Raw genomic sequence first — 25,816 nt, 5'->3', positions numbered from 1 at the left:
AGAGAAGAAACCATAAATTAGGCAAATTTCATCACAGACCCTTATGATTTTATTACCTAGCAGCTATGTGACACTATTTACTTGTTTGGGTCTATATTATATTTAACTGATCAATAAATAGACATCACATATAATAGAAACAATTATATATATATAAACAAGGATATCCTATGGTATTGAGGAAGCAGCACAGCATATTTCATGACATCAGACAAGATTGCCATTTTTTCTAAAAAAATGTTTAACCATGTGAAAACGAAGCATGAGGACCTTCATAAGTACTCTCAATTGTCTTTTTTGTGAAGATCGTTGTAAAATACATTGTTTCAAAAATTGAAAAATGAATAACAGGAAAAACTTAAGTGGTTTCTTAAGGAATGTTTACCAGGGTTATACAGTGCTTTAGTTTCAATCTCCATGGTGCTTCAGAGTGGAAGAAAGCACTATAATAGTAATTATATGTTATATTTTGAAGTAATCCCACCTTTTTCCAGGATAACAGCTGCTCTAAAATGTTGCAAAACATATATTGGAGACGAAACCTGAAATATTGTACAGTTCTGGTTTTTACATTGTTTGCTATTGGTAGACAACTTTCATTACAGTTCAGTGAAAAAAATGTGGACATGAGAATATATGCATGTATGTTATATATAGAACACAAGACTATAAAGACTTTTATGTATTTTATTTGATTTGATTTTGCTTTGACTTAGAGATGAACAGAAACAAAAAAACCATAGGTGTGCATGGAATGGAAAATGATTTTTCAAATTTCAGATACACATATTCTTAAATATTTTCCTTCCCTTCCTATTATTTTCCTGATCTACCATTGCTATCTTTGACTTTTCCCGATTCTCATTACCTTTCCATCAAACATTTCAGCCCAGATATCCACACTTTACTATTTAGTTGGAAACAGACAGCCCTACAGTATTTCATTTTATTTCAGAATGAAACTCATTTCATTTAGGAAAACAATCAACTGATTCCAGCTATCTCAAGCACAAAACAATTTACGAATTCACCATTTTCTATATCTCTATCCAAAATCTTGTTAACAAACATGTCATGTAAGTGATCCCCAAATAAATGAAAGGCTGTGCTACGCAACCAGAACCCCGCTTCCGTGACATCACCAGGGGTGCACTGCCTCCATTTCTCCCGAGTCTCAGCAACATCTGACATCACCAAACTTCTGATTTGCAATCTGGAAGTCCTGTTTATGAGACATGGAACTGTGCAAGATAACTTTGGGATGAAAAAGTTCGAATTTTTAAGAAAACCAAATCTAAAATTAATTTGGTTAGACTGTTCCACAATTGGGGGGGGGAAGGTAACTACAGTACTGGGCAATTACTATTTAAAGTTTTTTTTTTCAGTTTAATGTGTATTTCACAATAGGTTAAAGTTTTACTATTCAGTGTCTATGGAGATTCTCAGACATCCAGGCCATAGTTATCACAAAGCTGCTTTTTCATGAGGCAACGACTTTGCTTTTCTTTGAGCTGAAGAAGCTTCTTGGATGAGAAGCTAAATGTCTTCAAAGAAAAACAAGAAAGTCTAGTTGCCTTGTGAAAAAGCACCTTTGGGTGTTACCGTTCAGGAAAGCAGTGATTAAGATTCTTGGTGTAATGGTAGAAACCTCAGATATCTACCTCAGTAGCCTCCAGTTATTAAATCTACTATCAGTTTCAGTACTTATCTTTATTACAAGTGCTGCATCAACATTCTTTATTTTTACTTTGAATCTTGATCTTATTTGAACCATTTTTTAAAATTATAAATTCCAAAATATGTGCAACAAAATATCAGGATTAGTTTCTGCTATATTTTACTTAAAATACATTCAATTTAAAAAAGCCAACCAATTATAAAAATGCATAAATAATCATGCTCATAAAATCTTGTTAGAATAAATACCCTTTTTAAATTCAGTTTAAAAAACTTAATTTAAGACATGATTCACAGAATCAATGTATTTTAAATATATCCAGTGTATATAATTAGAACTAGTGCCATCTCTTAAAACTATACTCCAAAATAATAACATCTATTGTATCACAGTTTGTCATTTCCAGTATTAAAATGATATAAATCTGGTGGCAGAAATACTGTCTGTCCTGATGAATGATAATTATATACATCTTTCAAAGATGCAAAATATTGAAAACAGCAAATAATGATTAAAGCAAAACAAGACAGAACAGATAGCTAGGAAATCTGTTCTTGTAGCATCTCATATCTGACTGAAAATGCAATAAGTCTCTTGTACACCACTTCAAGTAGTAAGAGAGAAAGAACAACAATTCCACAGATGAAACCAAATGCCCAGCGGGGTCCTAAGGAACTGTAGAGTTGACTGACAAACACCGGGCCCAGAATACGTCCACCACTTCCACAAGCAGTTAGCCATCCCATATAAATGCCCTAAAACAGATCAGATTGTGTTCAGTGTTAATGACAGGTTTTAACCCTGAAATATTCAAACAAAATCTATTATTCTCCCAGTTTGGCAACAGCAAACTACCACCATCATCAGTAATAATAGCAGTAGCATTATTAGGATTTATGAGTTGGCCTGATTGTCAAGCAACTCGAGGTGACATATAAGTTAAGTTAAAAATAGTATAATATTAAAAGAACAAACTATGAAACAACCAGTAAGGAACTACAAAATTTAAAGTAGATTGTAGCATATTAATTATTATTATTATTATTATTATTATTATTATTATTAATAATAATAATAATAATAATAATAATAATAATAATAATAATAATAATAATAATAATAAAGTTGGAAGGGACCTTCTGCCCGGATGGAAGAGCCAAGTCCCGATAGGATAACAATAATAGCTTTTAGTAAAATGGTTGCTGTCCCAAAAAATCTCATTGTCCTTCATACACAAAACATTAAGTAGCTCAGCTTTATTTTTAAAAAAATTGAAATCTGAAGGGATAAAAAAGGAACTTCTTTGATGAAATAAAACTATTACAGGAAGCAATTCATAGCGGTATTGCACCAGATCATGTAAGCTAGATGATAAAATATACTGATGTTATGTAGTTTTATTGCTTAACCAAAGCATGACAAAAAAAATAGTTCCAAACTCAGTAATCTACCACTTGGTAACCTATTTTCCAAAACTGTTAAACCAGTTAAAAAAAGTATCAGCCTAAATATAAATCTTACCTGAGGTTTTGGTCCTAAAATTTTTGAATATAGAGTATATGACATCACATTACAAGCTGGATAACCCAATCCTATTAGAATGTCGGAAGTAATATACTGGCCCAGATGAATTACGGGAGTATAACTGCACCACAATTGTATACTAGGACATCCTGTTGCTTCAGTTGTATTATTAGATGAAAATTCAATCTCTGACATCCACAAAAATGCAAAAGTTTCACCAAAGATCTTTCTTGGAGTAGAATTATTCCTTATGTCTGAAAACATACAAATAAAATACCATATATGGCCAAATGTATTCATCAAAGACCTTAAAATAATAATGCAAACATTTAAATTTATACCTGCCCATTGGATTTTAGGTAACTGATTTCCCCAAGGTAACAGAATAAAGAATCCAACCAAGATAATGACTAGACCTCCATAGAGGATTGCACGTTCACCAATTCTGTTGAATAATGAAAACTAAAATTACAATACCCATATTTTATCCAAGTAAAATTTTCCATATTCAAAGCCTGAGTCCTTTGTTCTTAATAGTATAATAAATGTTTCAAGGTAATGATTTAAGTATCAACGATAGTGCATAAATTGATCACTACAGGAGAAATGCATTTACACATAGCCATTTGTATTCTAGAACTTAGAAATAAGATTTTTCTGAAAATAAAAATTATACTGAAACAATATAACTTGAACGTATTACCTTTTAGAAAGTTCTTTAACTGCTAAAAACACAACCACTGATTCGACGCCAACAGCACCAAGAATTAAGCCATTGATAAACACTGCTTTTTTTCTGGTCCATGCATACATATCCATTGTTAATGGTGTGGCTATGCTAAAGAATACAATAAAAGACAAATTAAATATAGTAGAGAACTTTCTGAATTTCAGTGTTCACCAACTATCTAATTGTAACTAACAACTTTGAAACTGAATAAAAACCCCATGAAGCATTTGTACCAATAGCATAATACAAAAAAACAAGTGCTTCAAATAGAAATGTTTCAAATTCAAAAGTTAAAGATACTTTAGGCCTTTTGAAATTTTTTAAAGACTAAAATGTAAATTAATAAGTTTTTATAATAAAATTATGGCCAGAACACTGAGAAGGAAATGGTTAATATTTCACAAAAAATATAGTATGTGAAGAAAAAGTAGCAAATAGCAAGAAAATTTATATATTCCCATAAAACTATGTGAAGAAAAAATTATACTAATTAGAAATGTATGACAATATATTTGAATATGTATGAATTATATAATTACATAACAAACATCTGATATGATTTTATAAGAGACGTGCAATTTCTATATTTACAGCTAGAACAATATTACTTTATCCAATTAGGCTATAAATTATTTTCTAAAGTATACGCTTGATAAATTTTTCCCTGATAATGCATGTTATCCTCCTGTGAAAATTTCTCTTAAAAACTCAACTTCTGAACATAACATTAATCTAATTACACATATCTTCACACTTTAAGGCATTTTTTCACTCCAAGGCATTTTTTGTTTCTCTAACTCTGCATGTAAACACAAACCTTTCATTTTCTTCAGAAGAAAATCTTCCAATGTCAGATAATCATAATATAAATTGAAGTTCCTATATATATATATATATAGTATGCTGTTGTAGAACTATAAAATATGAATGAAACTTTGGAAGGTAAAGGGAGAGCCTGTTTGGTCTAGTGGTTAAGGGCACCAGGCTAGAAATCAGAAAACCATGAGTTCAAGTTCCACCTTAGCCAAGACAGCCAGTTGGGTGACTCACCTGACAGGATTCTTATGGGGAAAATAGGAGAAAGGTGTGTTGGATATGTTCAATGCTTTGAGTTATTTGTAAAAAATAATTAAAGGTGAGGTATAAATAAATAACACCCCAAGTAGGATGGCTGATAGTGATAGTTTATGTATGTCTGGATGTATTAAATCTATTATGGTGGTAAGAAAAAGGTATTGTAGGAAATGTCACAGCAGACTTTATTCATAAAATTATGAGGAAATGCAAGAAATATTATTTTTAAAAAACAGATACAAAAAAATAATACTTACGTTTCAAAAACTGCAAAAATAAATAGGATAATAAAGAAAAGAAAGTTTGTTGATACAACAGCCACATGGTCAATGTATTGCTGATTATCTTGAACCACGTCATTATTTTCTGTATTTGAAAAAAAGGTAACTGATAAAATAAAGATCTACATAGCATTGCTATAGATGCAATTATTTTAATTTGAGAAAATCTTAGTTTATGCAATATGCATAAGATTTATGGACATAAAGAACATGCAGCGCCTTTATCTCCCTTTTAATGGCAGAACAAGACAGGAAGCTATAGCTAAGTATAATTTTCCATTTCATTAGAACATGGTACTACAGCTGATAATGTCTATGCAGGGAAGAATTTAGCATGCACATTAGAATTATGGTTAACTGTAGCTTTCCAATTTATTGCAATACTTGCATGAAAAAAGAGCAAAATATCAGAGTTCATGAATCTTGTTAATCACCTTAACATGACCAATAAAATTCAGGCTATACATTCTCTCCTCCGATTACCATAGCAGAAGATATCTGGAACTTGATAAACAAGTTTGTGATGTACGTGACATTAGAACCTATGGTTCAACCAATTCCAGAAGTTTCCTAATCTGGAAAGTGATGATGTCGGGAGGAATATAATTGCAGACCTAACACTTGTTTTGTTTTGTTGCCTGAACAGTGATAGTTCTCCTGGTCTTATAACTTCTGCTCGAAGTGCAGATAGCAGTCATGGCTAGAAGGGCCTTTACACAACTTTGTGTTGTGCACTAGTTGCACCCTTTCTTGGATCAGGAGTCCCTGTGCTCAATCTCTCAAGCCCTGGTCATCTCATGCTTAAACTATTGCAATGTGCTCTACATAGGGCTACCTTTGAAGAGCATTCAGAAGCTACAACTGGTACAGAGTGTGGCGGTGTGGGCAATTCTTGGGGCCCCTAGAGTGGCCCATGTTACACTGCTGTCACATGAACTGCACTAGCTGCCGGTTTGCCTCCAGGTGCAATTCAAAATGTTGGTTATCATCTTTAAAGTCCTGCATAGCATGGGTACAGGTTATCTGAGGAACCATCTCATCCCAATGGGATTGGCCCACTTCACCCATGCTGGCAGAAGAGACATGCTGCAGGTCTCATCAGTCAAAGAATTGGCGGGGTCTTGAAAAAGAGCCTTTTCTGTCATGGCACCTGCCCTTTGGAATATCTTGCCCCCTCTCCAGGTGAGATCCACTCCCAGGCTGCTGATCTTCCATAATGGCCTTAAAACCTGGTTCTGCCAGTTGGCCTGGGGCCCCATTGAGGGTGTATCATGATGGAGTTGGTTGATGGATTAAGAGAAGACCCCATCTTCCCCCCTGCTTATCCTATTTCCTTTCTTTCCATCTCTGAATTGTAATTTTTATTATTATAAATACTTATTTTCCTGGTTTTACTGGCTTTTAATGTGTAAGCCATCCAGAGTTGCTCCAAAGTAATATGGACAGCAAACAAATCTCATAAATAATTATTTCCAAACTGGTCAGAAATATTTTTCTTTCATTAAGAATCTAGAGGGGTCTAGAAAATCCAGTACATTGGTCACCTTTGGCAGCATGCTCATTACTTTTAAATTTCTCTTTAGAATTTGGTACTTTAAGATGCCTTCATATTTTCCAGTAGAATCTTAGTATACAATTAGACATTAGTATTTATCTAGAAGTTGCACTGTAATAACATTCATACTCACTACAGATATATTTCTATTCATGACCAGTTGCAATTATTAGTGCTTGCTTGTGAACCATCAAATCTAATAAATTTGATTTGAATTTGTAGGTAGTTGCTCTTAGAGACAAAACATTTATCCCAAAAGCTATCACCTACATCCTTCACACAGTTATTTGACACTATTTCTAACTATACTAGCAAGTATATTAAAACATATTTCAAATTACCTTCAGTTTCAGTATTAATACTATTTTGTGGTTGTCCCATGTCATCCACATGATGCTCTCTAAAAATTAAGAGATTGTGTGAAACAATAATTGAATATATCAAAGAAACTTTCAATATAATTGATAGTTTTGTGTTGAAACAATGTTATTTGGCACAATTCTTTGTTAATTCAATTATGCAACGAATCTTGTTTTTGGATGAAGTCTTATAAATAATCTATACAAATAACTTGAAAATAGAAAAGAAGCACTTATATGTTATTTTATAGAAATTATGCTCAGTGATGAGATTTAGTAACTTCAAACTAAGATATACTGCAATTGTTGATTGAGAAATATTAAAAACAACTACAAAACCCACAAATTACTCTTTTCTTTCTTTTTCTTGATTCATAAACTAAAAAAAACTATGTGGACTAAGAAGAATAGAGATTTTTATGCACAAATTGAAAGACCTTTCTTATAAACATTCACAAGTTTTTAAATTTCCAATTACCTAAATACAGCAATTATCAGTACGATATTAATAATTCCTAGAACACTTCCAAATAAAACTGGAGCTGTGTACATGTTCACCTGAAGATAAATCAGTTTCCACAAGATTCCTTCTTCTCCAATAAGTGAAAAGAGAGTCTGAAAAACTAATAGAAAATATAAGTTTATACAATTGGATTTTAACAGCATGTATGCCTGATGTTAATTATAAAAAATATAGAAATTTTATTGCAGCAGCTAAAAACCTAATGCATTAAGTAAATGAAAAATCAATTGTTAAAGTGTTCACTTGCGATTAAAATACCAAATAATTACATAATTCTTTTAGTAGTTGTATGAATATTTTTCCTTGACATGCACTGCTTTAGATTATATCAATAAACTGTCTGTAAAAAAAACTAAATGAAAATTGGAGTCTGTCAAATTGGGAACATATAGTATAGTACTATTATTATATTTTATATAGTAAATTAAAGTTTAAATATGTACACATAGATTAAGAAATGGGAGAGCATTTTCCTCCTGAACTGATTAATGAATCACTTGAAGAAAATGGGAATACAATGCAAATTGTACCTGGTCCCAGTATGAATCCCACTGCCTGGCAAGCACTAGTGTTTGCCATGGCATTAGTTCTTTCAGTAAGAGAGGTGGCACCAGCAATATATGAGCGAACTACTGCTACATTTCCTAAAACAAAACAAAAGAGTGTTTATCTGGAAAACCTAAAAAACATATATGTTTTTAATCATATGCGTAAGCTAGCTAAAAGGCCAACAGTATAGTAAGCAAAATCTTGGTCTTTTGTCTGCTCAGCAAATCTATTTTTAAGAGATCTCATCACTACAGAAATTAATAACAAAAATGCTAAAGGATCTTTATCTTGAAAACAATTACAGTAATCAAAAATATCAATGAGCTTGAGAAAATCTTTTAGAAACTCGAAACTAATCAGGAATAATTATTTCATAGCATCACTCAGGTGTGAAATCTGAGTAAATTACCTTGAAGCAACTACAGCAAGTTCTTTGCAATTTTTTTCATATAAGAAAAATCCTAAAACTAATATGAGTAGTACTTTTAGACTGATGTCTCAGGGAATCTTTATTACTCTGATGAATCTATTACTTAGAATACTGCACTTTGGGGTAACAACTTAGGAGACTCTCTAATCCTACAGAAAGCCATGGCACAAACATTAGTAAGTAGGATTCTGGGAAAACCTTTCAATCTATATCAGTGGTTCTCAACCTTTTTAATGCCGCGACCCCAACCGGTCGTAAGTCGAGGACTAAACCAGTCGTAAGTCGAGGACTAAACCGGTCGTAAGTCGAGGACTACCCAACCGGTCATAAGTCGAGGACTTTCCCTGCCCGGGAGCGCTGCGCATGCGTGGTTCCGCCCCCTGCGCCGGCCGAGGCGTAGCTGGCAAGCGGCAGAGACGGAGCAAGGCACCCGCCGGAAAAGGAAAAAATGGCGGACAAAAAAAATGGCGGACAGCCTTGCTTGGCAACCCCGTGAAATGGTCGATCGACCCCAAATGGGGTCCCGACCCACAGGTTGAGAACCACTGATCTATATGTTGAGACAATCAGCAGGATTATACATTTACTCAAGAGGTTCTGAGTGCCAACTTGTTGGGGTAGAAGGGATCTCAAGGGCCTGAGATTTTGATTTCTCTAACAAATAGCTGAGTTGCCTTAAATACACATAGCTACTAATATAGCAAACTTTAAATATTTCTAAAATTACCTGCACCAAATCCCACCAATGCTCGAGCAGCTAGCATGTAGTATTTGTTGTGTGAAGGGGGCAAATGGACATAAGCATAGAGGAAATTGGCAGCTATTGAAATAGTAGTTGAAACCACAAGGGGTTCTCTTCTTGGCCTACAATTAGACCACATTCCAAAGAATGGAGAAGCTATCATCTGACCAATGCTGTACGAAGCAATAATCCAGCCCAGAAAGCTTGGATCCGCAGTTTTATCTATCTATGGAAACCATAAATATAATTTCAACAATATTTTATTTATCAGTAGGACACCGTAATTAAAATATTCAATTCTAACAGATATTGTCATGCTACTAAAACATAGGTAAATGTTAGCGAAGAGAACATTTTTAATTACAAGGTTAAATTAGAGAACACAGCATTTATATATTAAATCTGGCAGACTATTAGTTAGTGAATTAAGTTTATTAATAACTTATAGAATAACACTGTTAAACTAGCATGGAAACAGACTGAAGTTTAAATTTAAAACTAGTCTATGAAGCACTATCCTTCCACATTATGATAGTCACAAAAATAGTATTTTTAGCAGTATCACTATAAAGAGATAAGAATACACATTCCAAATTGTAAATGAGTGGTAACTGAATAATTTATATATTATTAGGTGGCTGGTACAGAGTTTGAAAAGAATCCATGACAAATATTTTGAGGGGGTTGGCATCATGCACTTTCCTCTTTTTATTACTTATAAACATCATTTTCTCCAGAAGTTAAAAATGGCAATCAAAACACCAATTCTCTAGAATAGGTTTGGGTGATGATATTGATTGGCTCAAAGTCACCCAATGAGCTTCCATAACTGACAGAGGACTTGAGCCTGGTCCTCCAAATCCTAGTCAAAACATCTAAACTGTTGCACTTCAATATGTTTTTTTTATTATAGCTGTTCTTCTTTTCCATAAAATGAATCTCTGCAAAATTATGATGCTGGTCCTACTTTAATTGTATGTAACTCAACTGATTACACCATTACACTAAAACCTAAGCTCTCCTATGTCTTACCATCTTATATTTCCCCAGAAAATATTTATGATGGTTGTAGTGTATGGAGGTCATGTGATCACCTTTTGCAACCTTCTGACAAGCAAAATCAATGGGGAAGACTGATTCACTTAATAACTGTGTTACTAACTTAACAATTGCAGTGATTCATTTAACAACTGTGCCAAGAAAGGTCATAAAATGGGGCACAACTCACTTAACTGTCTCACTTACCAACATAAATTTTGGGCTCAATTGTGGTCGTAAGTCAAGGACTATCTGTATATTATGTAAAATAAAGTAATCTTTGAACAAAAAGATTTTATTGATAAGGCCTACAGGCCATTGTAATAACTCTAAGCAGCATACAATTCTCCCTCCATAATCTGGATTTTTTTTAAAAAATCAAATCAGAACCATAAATCACTATGTAAGACCATGAAATAATTGCAGTTCATTCCCCTCAAAACTATTTCATTAGTAGAGGGGAAAAATAGGGGAATTTACATTTCCATTATTAAAATATTACTTTATTTCTATACTATCTTTCCCAGCTCAGGGAAATTTAATTTTATATACACTAAAACAAAATAGATTAAGTATACTAAAACAACTATCATGAAAGTCAGACTGAAATAGTGAATTTTATGTAAATTTGAAGGCCTTTAAATATGGAATCCTAATATTAATAAAGACTGCTTTTTACAATCCAGCGGCAAAAACTCATAAAGTCTTTTATAAGTTTCCACCAGTAGGTGTGCAGTGATCCCAATATTTGAAATAGAAAGCAGCAATTTGGACACTGCAAATTATTTTTCCATGCTTCCCACAAAAACACCAAAGTTAAATATAATGATCTTTGGTATTTTAAGTATTGTAAATACTTATCTTTCATTTTGGCTGAATGAACTCATACTATTACTTTATTGTTATTTGGTAATTCAAATCAGTGTTGATTCCTGGTAAAAGCCTGGACAAATCTCTGCAATTTTCTTGGCAATATTTTTTGAAATGGTTTAGCAATGCCTCCTTCAGCTTTTTTTTGTGCTGAGAGCAAGACTAAAACTCACAGTATCCTAGTTTCTAGCTTGGTGCCTTAATCATGACATCATACCACTACAGCTCTCAGATACCTAAGTTAACATCATGGAAATAAAAATTTATGTGATTTACAAACCTGTTGAAGATAGGGCCATATTGACATAATGACAATAGAGAAACCTGCAACATAAAGTACTTTAGTTATTTTTCTCTAGTACTTTTTTGTCATCTATTTTGACCATATTCAAAGAAATAAAAATACAAAATTCTTTACAAAAAACAGGGAGTTATGTTATTTTGGAAAAAGAAAAGGTCAAAAATTCCAAATAATTTTAGATATAATGTTTAACCTTGTCTTGCAAACTTTAATGATATTTCTAAGAAAATTAAACTATCTACAGCTAAGCTATAGGTTATCCAATGATACTTGATTATATAGTTTAACTACAGAAGAGAATATATATCATCCTAAAATATCTACCTTCAAGAAAGAGAAATTCAGTCAATGGTAGGTGCATATGTGGAATTGCTTACATGGAACTGTAACAGTGTGAAAACTCTTTAATGTATTGTATACATTCTTCAGTTTCTTTTAATGAGCAAGCCTTCATTATTTATCATGTTATACAAGATGATCCAGAAACCTAGAAAATACTTTGTACCATTTTACCACAAACCACAATATTAAGGAAAAGTCAAGGCAACTACATAGACAATTTATGAACACTGGCCATTTTTTACCATAGTTACCCTAATGATGGCCACAGAACATATTGGAAATAGAACCATGCTATTGATTCTGGTGGCAAGCATTTGCGTCAGCCAGGCTTAATTCCATCTGGTCCCTATAAATTTATGAACAAGTTCCTGAGTTTGCTTATTGCGACAGTTGTTCTTCCATTGGTGCTAGTTTATAATGCTATAGTCTAGTATTTTGTTTTTGTTAAATCCTACATAAATTACAGAGTACGTTTAATTTACAAATGAGCCAAAAAGATTAAATAAAACACTTTGCTATATAAGGAATTTCTACACAATATTTTAATTAATTACCAATGAAATAACAGTAACAGCATTATATTAAAAAAACTGATGACTGGTTAGCAAATTTTACAAACCAACACTGCTGAAGAACATTGTAAGATACATTATTCGAATGGATCTCCACCGGCTCCTGTAATGTTGCAATGTTTCCATAACATCCTTAGATCTGTAACAAACAATGTTGTAATATTAATGAGATTAATATTAACATATCAAATGCTCATCATTCTTTAACAAATTCTAACTCAAGAAGTGTTAAGACTATATGTTACTATATTTACATTTAGTCATTTATTCCTATCTTGGTATGATCAAAATCATTCTCTGATGCATGTCTCATGTGTTGGCAATGCTCTGTTCTATTTTACAATAATCAGATTCAACAATTGCTAAGCATGAAATGGACACAAATCTGATATCAGAATGTATTTCAATGCTAAATCTTAAATTTGGGTAGAAAATATCAAAGACATGAGCATAAGATATGGGGGATCAAACCGGACAGCACTTTATGCATAAAGAGATTTAAAGATGATACAGCAAATGTTTAGAAGATAGTGTTGATTGGAATGTAGATGTCAGCTCCTCTCCCCAGTCATATTTAGACCTCCAGCTATCCCAACTGAGAACAAAGTGAGCTGTCAGTTTTGTATGATGTTTGTATGATTTGGAGAGGGAAAGAACCTGGGTATCTGGGACTAGGGCACTGAATGCTGGGCAGATGCAGTACAGAAAACTGGTTATATTATCCGGACATGATACAGGGTCTTTTGACCTGGAGGAAGAATGTGGGTATTGAGGAGGGAGCAGGCAATAACATTGTCACAAGGAAATAAAGAAATCGAAGAAACTTTTAACATTGATGTCAACCCTTTGATGTAGGCCAGGGCAAAAATATCAGCATGCAAGAATTCTCTGTATGAAACAAGATGATGACCCAGTCACAATTTGTATGCTGGGTGGCTATATAAACTTATTAAACATAAATATATACAGGCTGGATACACAAAAGTAATTGCAAGATCAGGAGTCATAACTCCTCTCTATTTTCCATTGGACAGACAGCATCTACAATACTGTGTTTTAAGAAGGTAAGGGTCACAGGAGGACTGTCAGTAATTTAAGGTGCCACACTAGTCTTATTCCATAAGATTAATCAGATTTCCCTCCAGGGAAACAAAAATAAAAAAATGTATACTTTAGTACACATTTTAAATTAATGTATACTTTAGTACACATGTATACTTTAGTACACATGTATACTTTAGTACACATTTTAAATTAAATTTTTAGTAGAAGCGGCCAAATTTAAATAGTTATTTTTAATCTTTTTAAATTTTGTATTGTATTATATCATTGTTTTAAACTGGCTGTAAGCCGCCCTGAGTCCTCCGGGAGAAGGGCGGGATATAAATTTAATAAAATCAAAATCAAAATCAAATCAAATCAATGCTATGCAATAAACACCATAAAAATCATTATTCAACATTACCATACGGCAGAGGTCTCCAACCTTGGCAACTTTAAGACTCCCAGCAATTCTGGGAGTTGAAGTCCACAAGTCTTAAAGTTGCCTAAGTTAGAGACCCTTGTCATATGATATTCAAAAAACTCAAGAGACCTGGAACATTAAAAAAAACAATTAAAATGTCTGTTTAAAGTACACAGCCCCATCGTGCCCATAAAATATGCAAAAATACCTTCTGTGCCTTAATAAACAAACCTGGCCTTCGTACATATTTTATTAACAATGCAACAGACTGTAGGTCAAAAATCTATTAAGATTTTTAACACAGATGTATTTATTTAGCCTAGGCCAGGGGTAGGCAACCTCGGCTCTTTTATGACTCATGGACTTCAACTCCCAGAATTCCTGAGTCAGCATAGCTGACTCAGGAATTCTGGGAGTTGAAGTCCATGAGTCATAAAAGAGCCGAGGTTGCCTACCCCTGGCCTAGGCCATCTACAGATGTCATGCAATCTCTGATATACACTAATAAAATACATTATACATAAATACAAATACATGACGTATCGCAGATTTTAACACCGATAGGATATCACCATCAGTTGCATTGGTTTCTTATATTCATTTCGCTATTTTGTAACGCGTGTTGTAAACTGAGTTTCAAAGCTAATTTCACTACCCCCCGATTATTATAGGCTTCTCCTTCTTACACGCCAAGGAGCGCAGCTTACGAGGAAGCTGCACAGCAGTTAATATTACAATTCCCAGCATCTTCAGCGTGAGACAACTTTGAGTTGCGATACAGAGGATTTTGACTCCATCGCTTCTGGAGTCCAAGGGGATGCGCCCCTACCAAAGAAGACCCAAGTGGAGTCGTCGCCCCTAGGCACCTGTCATCTCCACCTCCGTTCAAAAGAGGCTGCTCCCAGTCCTCGCTTGCGGGCTCCAGAACAGCAGCAGCCATGGCCGACTTCCAAGCCTCGGAGCTTCAACCTGACACATCCGCGAGAGCCACCCCTACGCGCTCCCTCTGACGAGAAACAGAAGGCGAGGAAGCACCCAGAGCCTCGCCTCGGCTTTCTTGCGGGGCGAGGCGAGGGGCGACTATCACGTGACCAAACAGCGAACACAACAAAACGAGTCCACGCAACTACATAGGACGGTCGCACGTAGACTACTGAAAAGCGAGAAGGGGGCGGGGACAATTCCGATCACGTGCCGGGCGAGCCATTGGTAGAGTCGGCAGCCGCCCTCTCGCCCCTGGTTTTTTAAAACCGCCGTTGCGGCTGTGGCGCTTCTCGCGAGAGCGGGGAACAAACGGGAAGCGGCGACCTTCGGCGTGTTTCTCCACCCCTTTTCATTCAGTCGAGAGCGACGTTGAAGTGGGGGGCTTTGGCCGCCTGGCTGCTGAAACTAGGTAGCAAGGGAGGAAGAGTCCCGAGCAAGGGCATTACCGAAAAGTGCTGCTCGGCAATTCTCCTGGTGTTCCCGTAGGTTCAAATCTTTTTTCCGAAGGCGAGTGGCATGCCGTCTGACTCTTTCTGGGGTTGCGGGTCTCTTAAAGTCGTGATTGTGGGAAATAGAGGAGTCAGTTGCGGTGACCTCTGATGTCAAAAAGTAAACAGCGAATAAACGACAGGGCGGGTTTTTATATAGAAGGAAAGCTATTTCCAGGATGATATTCTAGTTCCCGAGCCTTCTGGAGGAAAAGAGTGGACTGCAAACGGGCCAAACTAATTTTTAGACGCTTGTTGAATTGTACGGCAAATCTCTGCTGTGCTTTTTTGTGAGTTAGATTTTGCAGTCCTGTACGTTGACTTGTGAATGGGCCTATCACGTGCCATGAAATTGTGGGGAGGGAGTTGGGGTGGATTGTGCGCTATAATGTGATGATTCATGGATTTGAACCCTTGCGGTATTGGCGCTTGCCAAAGTCTGCTGGTGATTTGGTTGATGAGGTACGGACAGGGCAGGTTGGCACCTCTGTTTCTGTATACTGCACAGAGTTTTGTTTTTGCCTATTGGAACTACATTTGAACAAAGTAATGATAGTATTATCATAAATGAATTAGCTAAGATCATTTTAATGCTACTCAAACAGGCCACCTAAGTTTGCTTGAAATCGTTTTAAAAAGTAACATAATAGTTCTTATATCACATATAAATCTAAAAAATTGCAAGATTTTCTCCGAGAATGTCTAATTGATATTACTTAGATAGCATAATGTCTCATTTACTGAGTTATACACTGAGCAACATTTGGATTTTTTCTCATTATTTGAACCAACAGATACAATGAAGAGACTTAATGGGATTGAACTACCAAAATTGACAGGTAGGAGCAAAAATATGATTATATAAATCATATCAGCTACTATCTGAGAACCTTGCAATACAAATGTTTGGATATGTATTTTTTCTATAGAAAAATAAGGATCTTTATTTCTCCCTGTTTTAAATAACGTTGTTTATCACATTGTTTTCAAGGTTGTTACAATGTATTCCTCACTTGCCATTGGTTTTTTTAATTGAATTACTACCTCAGTATAGGATTATTGAGGCTGTATTATTTATATAGTGGTTGTCAAACTGGTTATGACAGTATAAATCATTCTTATCTATATTGTTTTTTCAATATAATATTGTTCTGTACTACTTCAATGTAATAGTGCCTTATACATGAAGAGCATCAACCAAGAAAGTTACAAATACTTTCCTTACAAGCACTGCAAGTAATCAGGCAAGCACAAGATAAAGAACTCAGTAACATTTAAATATGTTTAAAGTTGCTTTTATATATTCAGAATAACAGAGTTAGAAGGGATCTTGAAGATCTTCTTGTCCAACCTTCTGCTCAAGCTGGAGACCCTATAATCCTACTCCGCATGATTAAACCATTATGTGAATTAAAGTTTATTCCCATTTGCTGAACAGGTAGAGCTGTATATTGGCTTAGGGTGATTCATTTTTAATTGAACATTTGTTTTTATACTGTAACTGCAAAAAGGTGGGTAGTCAAAAGATCACTAAGTATAAATGCTTTTAAATTCTGCTGCCTAATTCCTTTCTTCTATTGTTATTATTACCATACTTCATGAGTAACTCTTATTGTGAATAAGAGCATCAAGTCCCTTCTATTTTGGCAACATTTTTGGAAATGGTTTGCCAATTCCTTCTTCCTGGGATTGAAAAGGTGTGATTGGTCAGTCACCCAGGTGGCTCCCTTGCCTAAAGCAGTTTTAGAACTAATGGTATCCCATGAGGGTTTAGTCTCTTTGACAGCTTCCCAAAACTGATTCAATGCTTTCTTGCATATATAAGTTTTAGTTTATTTGCTATTAACTTTTTTTGTTGACAGTGTATACAGTTTCAGTTCGTGTAAACAAATCAATATACTTTTATTGATATGAATATTTATATTTTTTTCCTAGATGTGTTTTGCTAATGGGTGTGAGCAAGCTAGATGTCTTATATAGGCGTCTGCTTCTCACTAAGCTTTTTATTCAAGGATGGGGAAGACCAGAAGACTTAAAAAGGTAGGTTATAAACAGTTTTCTAAAGGTAAATATTTGATCTTTCCATCTAAATCATTTTTGTTACTCTTGGTTAAGGCAAACGGTGCAAATATATTATTTGTAAGGACAATAGCTTATAGTTGAGCAAAAATGTGAAAATTGGCAAAGTTCCTATGATAGAGTTCATTAAAAGAAACAGTGTGTGTGTGTGTGTGAAATAGAAATACTAGACCTGTTACAGTCAATTACATACTGTTGTAATTACATGTTTATAGTACAGTATGCAGTCTCTTTTTGTTCTTAATATCTGCAACTAATTCTTATTTTTAACAGAATATTTGAATTCAGAAAGATTATTGGAAACAGAGAAAAATGTCAAAATCTTGTTCCAAGGGACTATCCTGTGCACATTAATAAGGTACTGAAAATGAATCAATATACATAAATTGATTATGATTATTCACAACCATTTATTCAAAACAGAAGTATTGAGGGTTGATAAAAAGAAACCTTGTATTTGATAAGATATACATTGTCCAGTTATTAACTCAGCATACCTTTTGTGAACAGTTTACTTCTGTTTAGCAGAACTTGCATTTCTGTATGAAAACTTTGATAGTGACTGTAAAAATATAATGCTGTATAGGTTGAGGAGCAATCAGACTGCAAGATCCTTGATGGACACTTCATTTCTCCTTTGGCACATTATGTTCCTGATATCATGCCATCAGAGTCAATTACTGCAAGGTAAAAATAAACATATACTGTGACTTAAAAAAATATAGAACTAAGTAAGTTATGGACTAAATATAGTGATAAAGTGATACAAATGCACACATATTGTGCAAGGTATATGAGAACTCTCTATTTCATTTAAATACTTTTTCATTATTTTCTTTCTTTTGATAGGTTTCAATTTATAGTACCAAAGAGATGGAACAGCAAGTACAAACCTGTTTGTATTCATTTAGCAGGCACTGGAGATCATGTAAGCTTCAGTGTGGTTCAATAATGGTTTCTCAATATTGCTATACTGGTAATATTTAATTTAACTTTATTTAACTGTGTATTTTTAGTACTTTTGGAGACGACGAACTTTAATGGCCCGTCCAATGATCAAAGAGGCCAGCATGGCTTCATTATTGTTAGAAAACCCCTATTATATCCTTTTTATTTGAGTACTGTATACCTTTGGATACAGAGGAGAGAGAAAGTGTTATCTAGTAACTTATTGAATTCAGATATCAATATATTAATAGGAGAATTGCATCAAAATGTGTAAAACATAAATCTATTTGATTCTGAAATAGATAAGTGGTTTGTAAATTCACTGAATCACCCCAGGCTATAGTAATCATCTGGAGTTTGGGAGTCTTATATTGACATTTTGCAGTCCACCCTTATGGTAAATCCCCACACTTCCATTTTTTAAATTTGTAAATTTAGGAAATTAAACGATTCTAGTTTAATGAGTTAGCAATGGCTGCATTAACTAAATGTACTTTAACTATTTTAACAAGGGGTTTATTTGATTTAAAGTAAAGAGGTAAAAGGTTAAAGAACTTTTCAAAATATTTCACTTTATTTCCTTTAACTTACATCTGTCTATACATGGGTACAGAAAACCTAAGGATCAGTTGTAAGTATTATGATTGCATAAGCATAAGCATAATAACAGCTTTTATTAATGTGTAGAAATAACTTTAATTCTAGTGCATAAAATGTGATCATGTTACGGAAAAACATTTCAGAACATTATAATACATAATGCAAATATTGCAATTCATCCATTCACTGACGACACATTATTGAAGCTTGACAATGAGATGATTTAGGGAAACATTTTAACTTTGAGTATTTTCTGCCAGAATATTTAATCTGTGATTCTTCAGATCCTAGCTGTGCTCCAGTATCACAGACATTGATTCTGCTTTAATATATTGTCCTAAATTTATTATTATCAGCAACTGAATATTACATGATTCAAATGTATGGTACTATATTTCACAGTAAACATTAAAAATGAATGTTCTTGATGTGATTTCCTTTCTGTTCCTCTGAATAAACTGGTAACTTAGAGAAGTTCAAAAATAATCAGTTTATAAACAGATCTGCAAGAATTATTATTTCTGTGCTTTCCTCTACAATGCTGGATTTTGTTCAGACACCAGATCTATCCACTGTTAGAACCTAGAAGAGGTACAGTTAAACTTATTGTTCCTATAGAAAACAAACATGCTATACTGTTGCTTAGAAAAGAGAGTAATTTACCTGTGAAAACATGACAAAAGTTCAAAAGTGTAGTACATTAATACTATATGGCTTATATGTGGTTAAAGTCCACAGTGTTTTCTTTTGGCATGTACAACTCCTAAGTCAATACAGTATGTTCTTTCTTTATCTAAATGAAGAAAACACATTTTTATTGTCCATCAATAACAATTATATTACTGTTTTGAGATTTAGTTTAGTTTAAATGGCTTTCTCTAGATTATTGCTTTAACTGATCCCCCTTTTCCATGTGTGAGTAAAAAAACAGATAACAATCTATGGGTATTTCACAGCAGCATTTAAAAGGACAGTTCTTGGGTTATTCTTGGGTTATTCATCTGAATAAACCATAGTCACTAAACCCTAACTTTCTATAAGCATTTTTAACACACTGTCTTTTAATCTGTTTTAATAAAATAAATTAATACACTTGAACTTACTGTTAATATATTTCTTCAAACAAGTAAGCTTGCTTTTCTTTCCTTGGGAGGAAAGAAGATCCTGTCTAAAAAATGTATCTGACCTATTTGTGATGGGAGGAGCTCTTGTATTAGAATCAGCAACTCTTTTGCATTGGCTGGAAAAAGAAGGATATGGACCTCTAGGAATGACTGGCATATCAATGGGAGGACACGTAAGCTTAAATCTTTAATTAATAATAATGTAATTGAAGCAGATGCTAGCAACCCAGTTGAACTTGTCTGATCACTAAAAAGTCAGATCCAGTTACCAGTGATACTGGAATGGAGATTACTTGGAAATTCCAGACTATGGGCTAGATTGGAAAATCACAAAAAAGAAGACCATTTAAAATCACTTTTATATTGTAACAAACAAAAGAGGAAGGGTAACATATGTTTATATATAATCATTAGAAGCTGACCTTCACTCAAGGGGAACTTAATTCCTAATAGTACTTATGTTCTTTAGTGCCATATTACATTAACTGGGAAACATCCAGCATAATACCTAAAACCTGATCGTAACACATCAGATTGAGAAATGTGTGAGGACTGAGGTGGTTTTGTAGTTACATATATATTATGGCACATTTGCAGTTATATTATCAAAGCCTGCAATGACAATTGTTTTATGTAATTGCAAGAAATAAAAGAGTTTGACATGGGATGTATAGATTCATAATTAGTATATTTTTTAAAAAAATCATATTAAAGTGAATATAATTTATGCAGCATTAGACTTCGTCAGGGAAACACAAACTTTCAACTTGGCCAGTGATAACTGTCTTGCTGTGATGTGAACATTACATGGGATAGCCTTATTCAGATTGTCTAACTATCCCTAGAATAAATGCATTATACAATGTTCTAAATTTAAATGAAATTCTATTCATGTGTAATTTTATATAAACTTTCATATGGATCTCATTTAGTAAGGATGTTTTGAAAGCAAGTATAAAGCTTAATACATTTGAGGAATACAAATATTTTTCTTCAATAGTTTTATAATATGTACTGTATTTCAGATAATTTCAGATAGCATCTGCTATATCCATTGCTACATCCATTTATTTGATAAGCATTAATATCAATGCTGTTCAAATTCTATGAGATATGAAGCTGAAATTGAAAAATGAATTATATGGCAATTTTTCATACCAATTTATGAAAAACATTTCATGTTTTGATTTGTACTCATGGGAAAAAATACCATTTTTTTTTACAGATGGCATCATTAGCAGTATCAAATTGGCCTAAACCATTACCATTAGTTCCCTGTCTGTCCTGGTCTACAGCTTCTGGTGTTTTTACTACGGTAATACATTCTTAGTTGGTATATAATTATGTAAATCCTTTGAAAGCATCTCACCTTGAAATATTAAAGCAGGGGTGTCAAACTGGCGGACCTTGGGCTGGATGCAACACGTGCAGGCCACACCCACTCTGGCTCCACAAAGGCAAAAAACATTGCAATACATCATGATACATCACGTGATGCGATTGAGTTTGACACCCATGTATTAAAGCAACCATATCTTTTTCTAGAATCAATGTGTATTTTATAATCGCTACAAGTTGGCTCCATTGCATGTCTACCCAGCCAATTTTTTTAAGTAGGCTGTTTTACTGTTGCAAAGAGATGCATGATATATACATTACTAAGTGTTGCTGAGTCCTTTTTTCAAAGGATTTGCACATCCCTAATCTATAAGGTCCATGTGTTTAAACCTTGAATATTAACAGAGTGCTTTGTTATGACAAAAAGACTAATCTACAACATGTTTTTAATTGTAACATAGAAATAGGTTCCTTTTTCTTGTGATTATGACACCATTTCACAAGAGCTCTGATCTATTTAAATGTTTAAAATTCCTGCCCAAATACTTCATTTCAAAATGGATTTGTCGCTTGGAAATCATATGAACTATTGATCCTTTCCTTTGTTATTGAATCCAGGAAAACATTTGCAAAGTGATGAAAATTGAACCAAAACCCTGGCATAATTAAAACTGATTCTTAAACAGTGCATATACTGTATAATCCACCATACTTTCTCTTTAATTTCAGGGTGTATTGAGCAAGGCAGTGAATTGGAGGGAACTAGAGAAACAGTATTATAGTCAGAGTGTTTATGAAGAAGAAATAATTCAAATGCTTGAATATTGTGGAGTGAGTATAAATTAATTTAATTGTAACTCCTATACAATTTCTGATAATTGTTTAATTTTGTAATTGTAACCCCACAACAATTTCTGGAAGCTATTTTAATGCAATAGTAGTTAAAGCTTTTTAGAAAACTTTATTATAACACATGTTTTGTATTAGTCTTCTGTGAAATTATTTTTCAGTTATGTGTAACAACCATCCAAGTAGTTTTTCTTAATCTTTGAAAAATATCTTGAGATGTTTAGCTAAAAATTTTAAAGTCAGAAAAGAGGGTCTATATATTTTTATAAAATAACTCTATTCCTAATTAGAAAACAGAATTTGAACTGTTATACCAAAGGTAATTTGTGTGTGCATTATTGAAATTTTTAAACCTTTGAGAAATCTTTAGTAAAATAAATACTAAAATGAGTAATTTGCACATTAAAATGGTATTGGAGAAACCACTTGAAAATTCTCAATTCTTTTCCGATAGAGGTTTCTTTAAACTTTAGGCAGGATTGGCCCCATACTAATGAAATATTAGAGAAGATAATCAGGATGTTTGAGATTTAGAGAATGACATTTTCAGCAATTGTGTCTTCCTTCTGCAACTTTTTGCTCCCTGGAGTCTCAGGTTTCTTTCCATAAAATGATGAAGACAGTGCTCTTTAGGTGGTATTTGTGTAGAATGATTAGCTCAACAGTTTGTTTTGCACTTTTTATTAATATAGGTAGTCCTCAAGTTACAACCACAATGGAGCCAAAAATTTCCTTTGCTAAGCAAGATAGTTAAATGAGTTGTGCTCCATTTTACAACCTTTTCTGTCACAGTTAAACAAATCACTGCAATTGTTAAATGAATCATAGGGTTGTTAAATGAGTCTGGCTTCCTCCATGGACTTTGCTTGTTGGAAATTGGCTGGAAAAGTTACAGGTGGTGATCACATGACCTGAGGACAATGCAACTTTCATAAATACATGCCAGTTGTCAAATACCCAAATTTTGGTCACATGACCATGGGGATTCTGCAACGGTTTTAAATCCATAGTGCCAGGTGCTAGTCAGACTAGTTAGTTGCACCTAAAAAGGATTTTGCTAATTTAGTGACATTATTTCCATTTATTTGTATAAAAAGTGCCATCTTATATGAAAATACTTAGCTACTAGAAATTACTAATTATTTTGGCTATTATCATGGGGTTACATAGTCCACTTCCCTTGTCCCATGCACGTGGGGGCGAGGGAGAATCCTTTGGCTGGTAGTCTGATTGCTGCTTTCTGTGCCAGTCAGTTTTCAAAACATCTGCAAAGGCAACCCCATACTCAGTGCATAGTAGTTAATCCAGTTACAAAGTTTTCAGCGCATGAATCCCTTTCAGTAGACAGATGTGTGTTTGAAAATGTATCAGCACTTATTGTCAATAAGTTTAGAAAAAACTAAATGACTGATATGAGTTACCAACATTTCTCATAATATATGGCAGGGAGAACACTTGAGTCTCCAATCTATTAATCTGTAGCAAATTAATCTTCTGAAGACTTCTTTTTCCTCAGTTTATTTTAAGAGATAATCAAACAGAATTGGCAATGTGGGGACATTTCCATATATATTAGAATAGTAACAATTTATCATAATTTATCAGTAATTTTATGGTGCTGTTTTGTGTTTATATGTTTTGATAGGTCATTCACAATAGAAAGCAAATTGTTTTTAACAAAGTAGAAACAATAGAAACAATAGGAGAACATTAATGCTCATTTCTTTTTTTAAAAAAATCTGAGTTTTGTTTAAAAATAAAAATGTAAGATACAGTAGGAATTTAATAAGTATCCATTTAATACATATTTTGGATATGTATTCAGTTAAAATACAAGAAAACTCATATATATATATATATATATATATGTTTTTACACATTTTAAAACATCAAGATGTAGGTTTGATTGAAAAGAGAACATTGAAAAATATGCCAAAGTGCTTCAACTTTAATAAATATTTCTATTCAGACAGATTCATTCAAGATGGGACAAGATTTTGTTAAAAATTCTCCAAGCAGTGTGGACAACTTGAGTTGTCTGGATCTCAACTCCAGTATTCTGCATCTGGATATCGGAAACGAAGTTCCTTCTTCAGAAGTGGACCACTGCCTTAGTCCTAATAGAAACAATCTAAGCTCCTCAACAGAAGGATTGTTGGTGCAAGATGTACCCAAAATGCAGTGCATAAACCAGACATTTTCAACCAGCATCAGTAGTGCTAATTTTTCCAGTGAACAAAAGCACCTGATAAATGGAAAAAATGACAGTTTACAAAGGGAATCATTACGATTTATGAAAGGAGTAATGGATGAATGTACCCATGTTGCTAACTTTTCAGGTACATGCTTATTTTAGATTTTCTATGTTCTTTATTAATTTATAATCCTATTTAATAATTCTCCATCTCTGATATTTTTTCTAAGTTATCTTTTCCATATGTGCATTGAATTTGCTCTTATGTTTTTCATATTTCTTTCTATAGACAGCAAATGTAGGTGACATCAGACTTTTTTACTATATCTAAAAATGGAGTTTCTTTGAATTGCTAACTATGTAATTCGGTAATCTGCATTATAATGCAAAATATACAGTAATTATATTTATATAAATTTACATTTATATATCTGAAGAAAAAAACAACTTAGTTTATATAAATAGCGGTATTTGACCACAATTAAGGTTTCTTCTAAATAAAATTAAATGCAGGATGAATTTCAGCTTTGCAGTTTATTAAACAATTAAGTAATTTGGAAAGTTTGAACACACAAAAGCAGAGCTTGGGGGAAAGACAATACTGAGTGGATAATATCCCTGGAAATGAAGTTAGGACCCATTAGTTCCAGTAATGCAAAGCTGAGATCACGGTATTTTGCTTTCCAACTTGAGCAGCAAAAGCTATGCAACTGATTATACAGTGTATTGAATGTGATAGAACACATGATGGAACACATTTTTTTCTGCAACATGGCATTTGAATGGCATGTGTACCATACTCCAAAAACAAGTGATAGGACAACCTCAAAACTAAATTTGATTTATGCTTAATTATACTTAATTTTTACATAAATGTAATGTATCATGCTGCGACGGCTGGGTGGGTTGGGAATGGGGGGCACCGTGATGCGGTGGTTCTCTTCCTTCCTCACCGACCGTACGCAGTCTGTATTGGCAGGAGGACAGAGGTCGACCCCAAGACCCCTAACTTGTGGGGTCCCACAGGGGTCGGTCCTCTCTCCACTTCTGTTCAATATTTATGTGAAGCCGCTGGGGGAGATCATCCGTGGCTTCGGGGTGGATTTCCATCAGTACGCTGACGACACTCAGCTGTACATATCCACCCCGGGCCACCCCAACGATGCCCTTGACGTGATG

The 25,816-nt window shown here is 33.8% G+C and overlaps 2 protein-coding genes across 2 annotated transcripts in view; one reads left to right on the top strand and one right to left on the bottom strand.

Annotated features, from left to right (window-relative positions):
• Nucleotides 1-728: 728 nt before the first annotated feature.
• On the bottom strand, nt 729-15,178 carry MFSD8 (major facilitator superfamily domain containing 8). The gene is made up of 12 exons (XM_015819460.1): nt 14,900-15,178; nt 12,616-12,707; nt 11,634-11,677; nt 9,431-9,671; nt 8,255-8,368; nt 7,680-7,824; nt 7,184-7,242; nt 5,264-5,372; nt 3,906-4,040; nt 3,544-3,647; nt 3,200-3,456; nt 729-2,433 (listed from the first exon to the last, which is right to left on the bottom strand). The coding sequence occupies exons 1-12, from the start codon at nt 14,971-14,973 to the stop codon at nt 2,218-2,220; spliced, it is 1,590 nt and encodes a 529-aa protein (XP_015674946.1). The 5' UTR covers nt 14,974-15,178; the 3' UTR covers nt 729-2,217.
• A 1,126-nt stretch (nt 15,179-16,304) lies between these two features.
• ABHD18 (abhydrolase domain containing 18) overlaps nt 16,305-25,816 on the top strand; it is a 12,174-nt gene continuing 2,662 nt past the window's right edge. Inside the window, exons 1-11 of the mRNA XM_029284771.1 lie at nt 16,305-16,344; nt 17,441-17,545; nt 17,858-17,942; nt 18,171-18,271; nt 18,434-18,512; nt 18,601-18,685; nt 19,136-19,163; nt 20,291-20,429; nt 21,482-21,571; nt 22,324-22,425; nt 24,413-24,782. Coding sequence (XP_029140604.1) covers nt 17,454-17,545; nt 17,858-17,942; nt 18,171-18,271; nt 18,434-18,512; nt 18,601-18,685; nt 19,136-19,163; nt 20,291-20,429; nt 21,482-21,571; nt 22,324-22,425; nt 24,413-24,782 — 1,171 coding nt within the window. The 5' untranslated portion in view covers nt 16,305-16,344; nt 17,441-17,453. The remainder of the gene's footprint in view (nt 16,345-17,440; nt 17,546-17,857; nt 17,943-18,170; nt 18,272-18,433; nt 18,513-18,600; nt 18,686-19,135; nt 19,164-20,290; nt 20,430-21,481; nt 21,572-22,323; nt 22,426-24,412; nt 24,783-25,816) is intronic.

The sequence above is a fragment of the Protobothrops mucrosquamatus genome, unplaced genomic scaffold, assembly GCF_001527695.2.
Source record: "Protobothrops mucrosquamatus isolate PMUCROS unplaced genomic scaffold, P.Mucros_1.0 scaffold928, whole genome shotgun sequence".
Lineage (NCBI taxonomy): Eukaryota > Metazoa > Chordata > Lepidosauria > Squamata > Viperidae > Protobothrops > Protobothrops mucrosquamatus.
This window is presented reverse-complemented; position numbering and strand designations above follow the sequence as displayed.

What these genes read in the sequence shown, in the direction of transcription:
- MFSD8 (XM_015819460.1), bottom strand. Translation starts at nt 14,973, where the DNA reads ATGGCTGCTGCTGTTCTGGAGCCCGCAAGCGAGGACTGGGAGCAGCCT. An exon ending in AACGGAGGTGGAGATGACAG is followed by an intron (nt 12,708 to 14,899) that starts GTGCCTAGGGGC and finishes TGTTTGTTACAG; the next exon opens with ATCTAAGGATGTTATGGAAA. An exon ending in TATTAATACTGAAACTGAAG is followed by an intron (nt 5,373 to 7,183) that starts GTAATTTGAAAT and finishes TTTCAAATACAG; the next exon opens with AAAATAATGACGTGGTTCAA.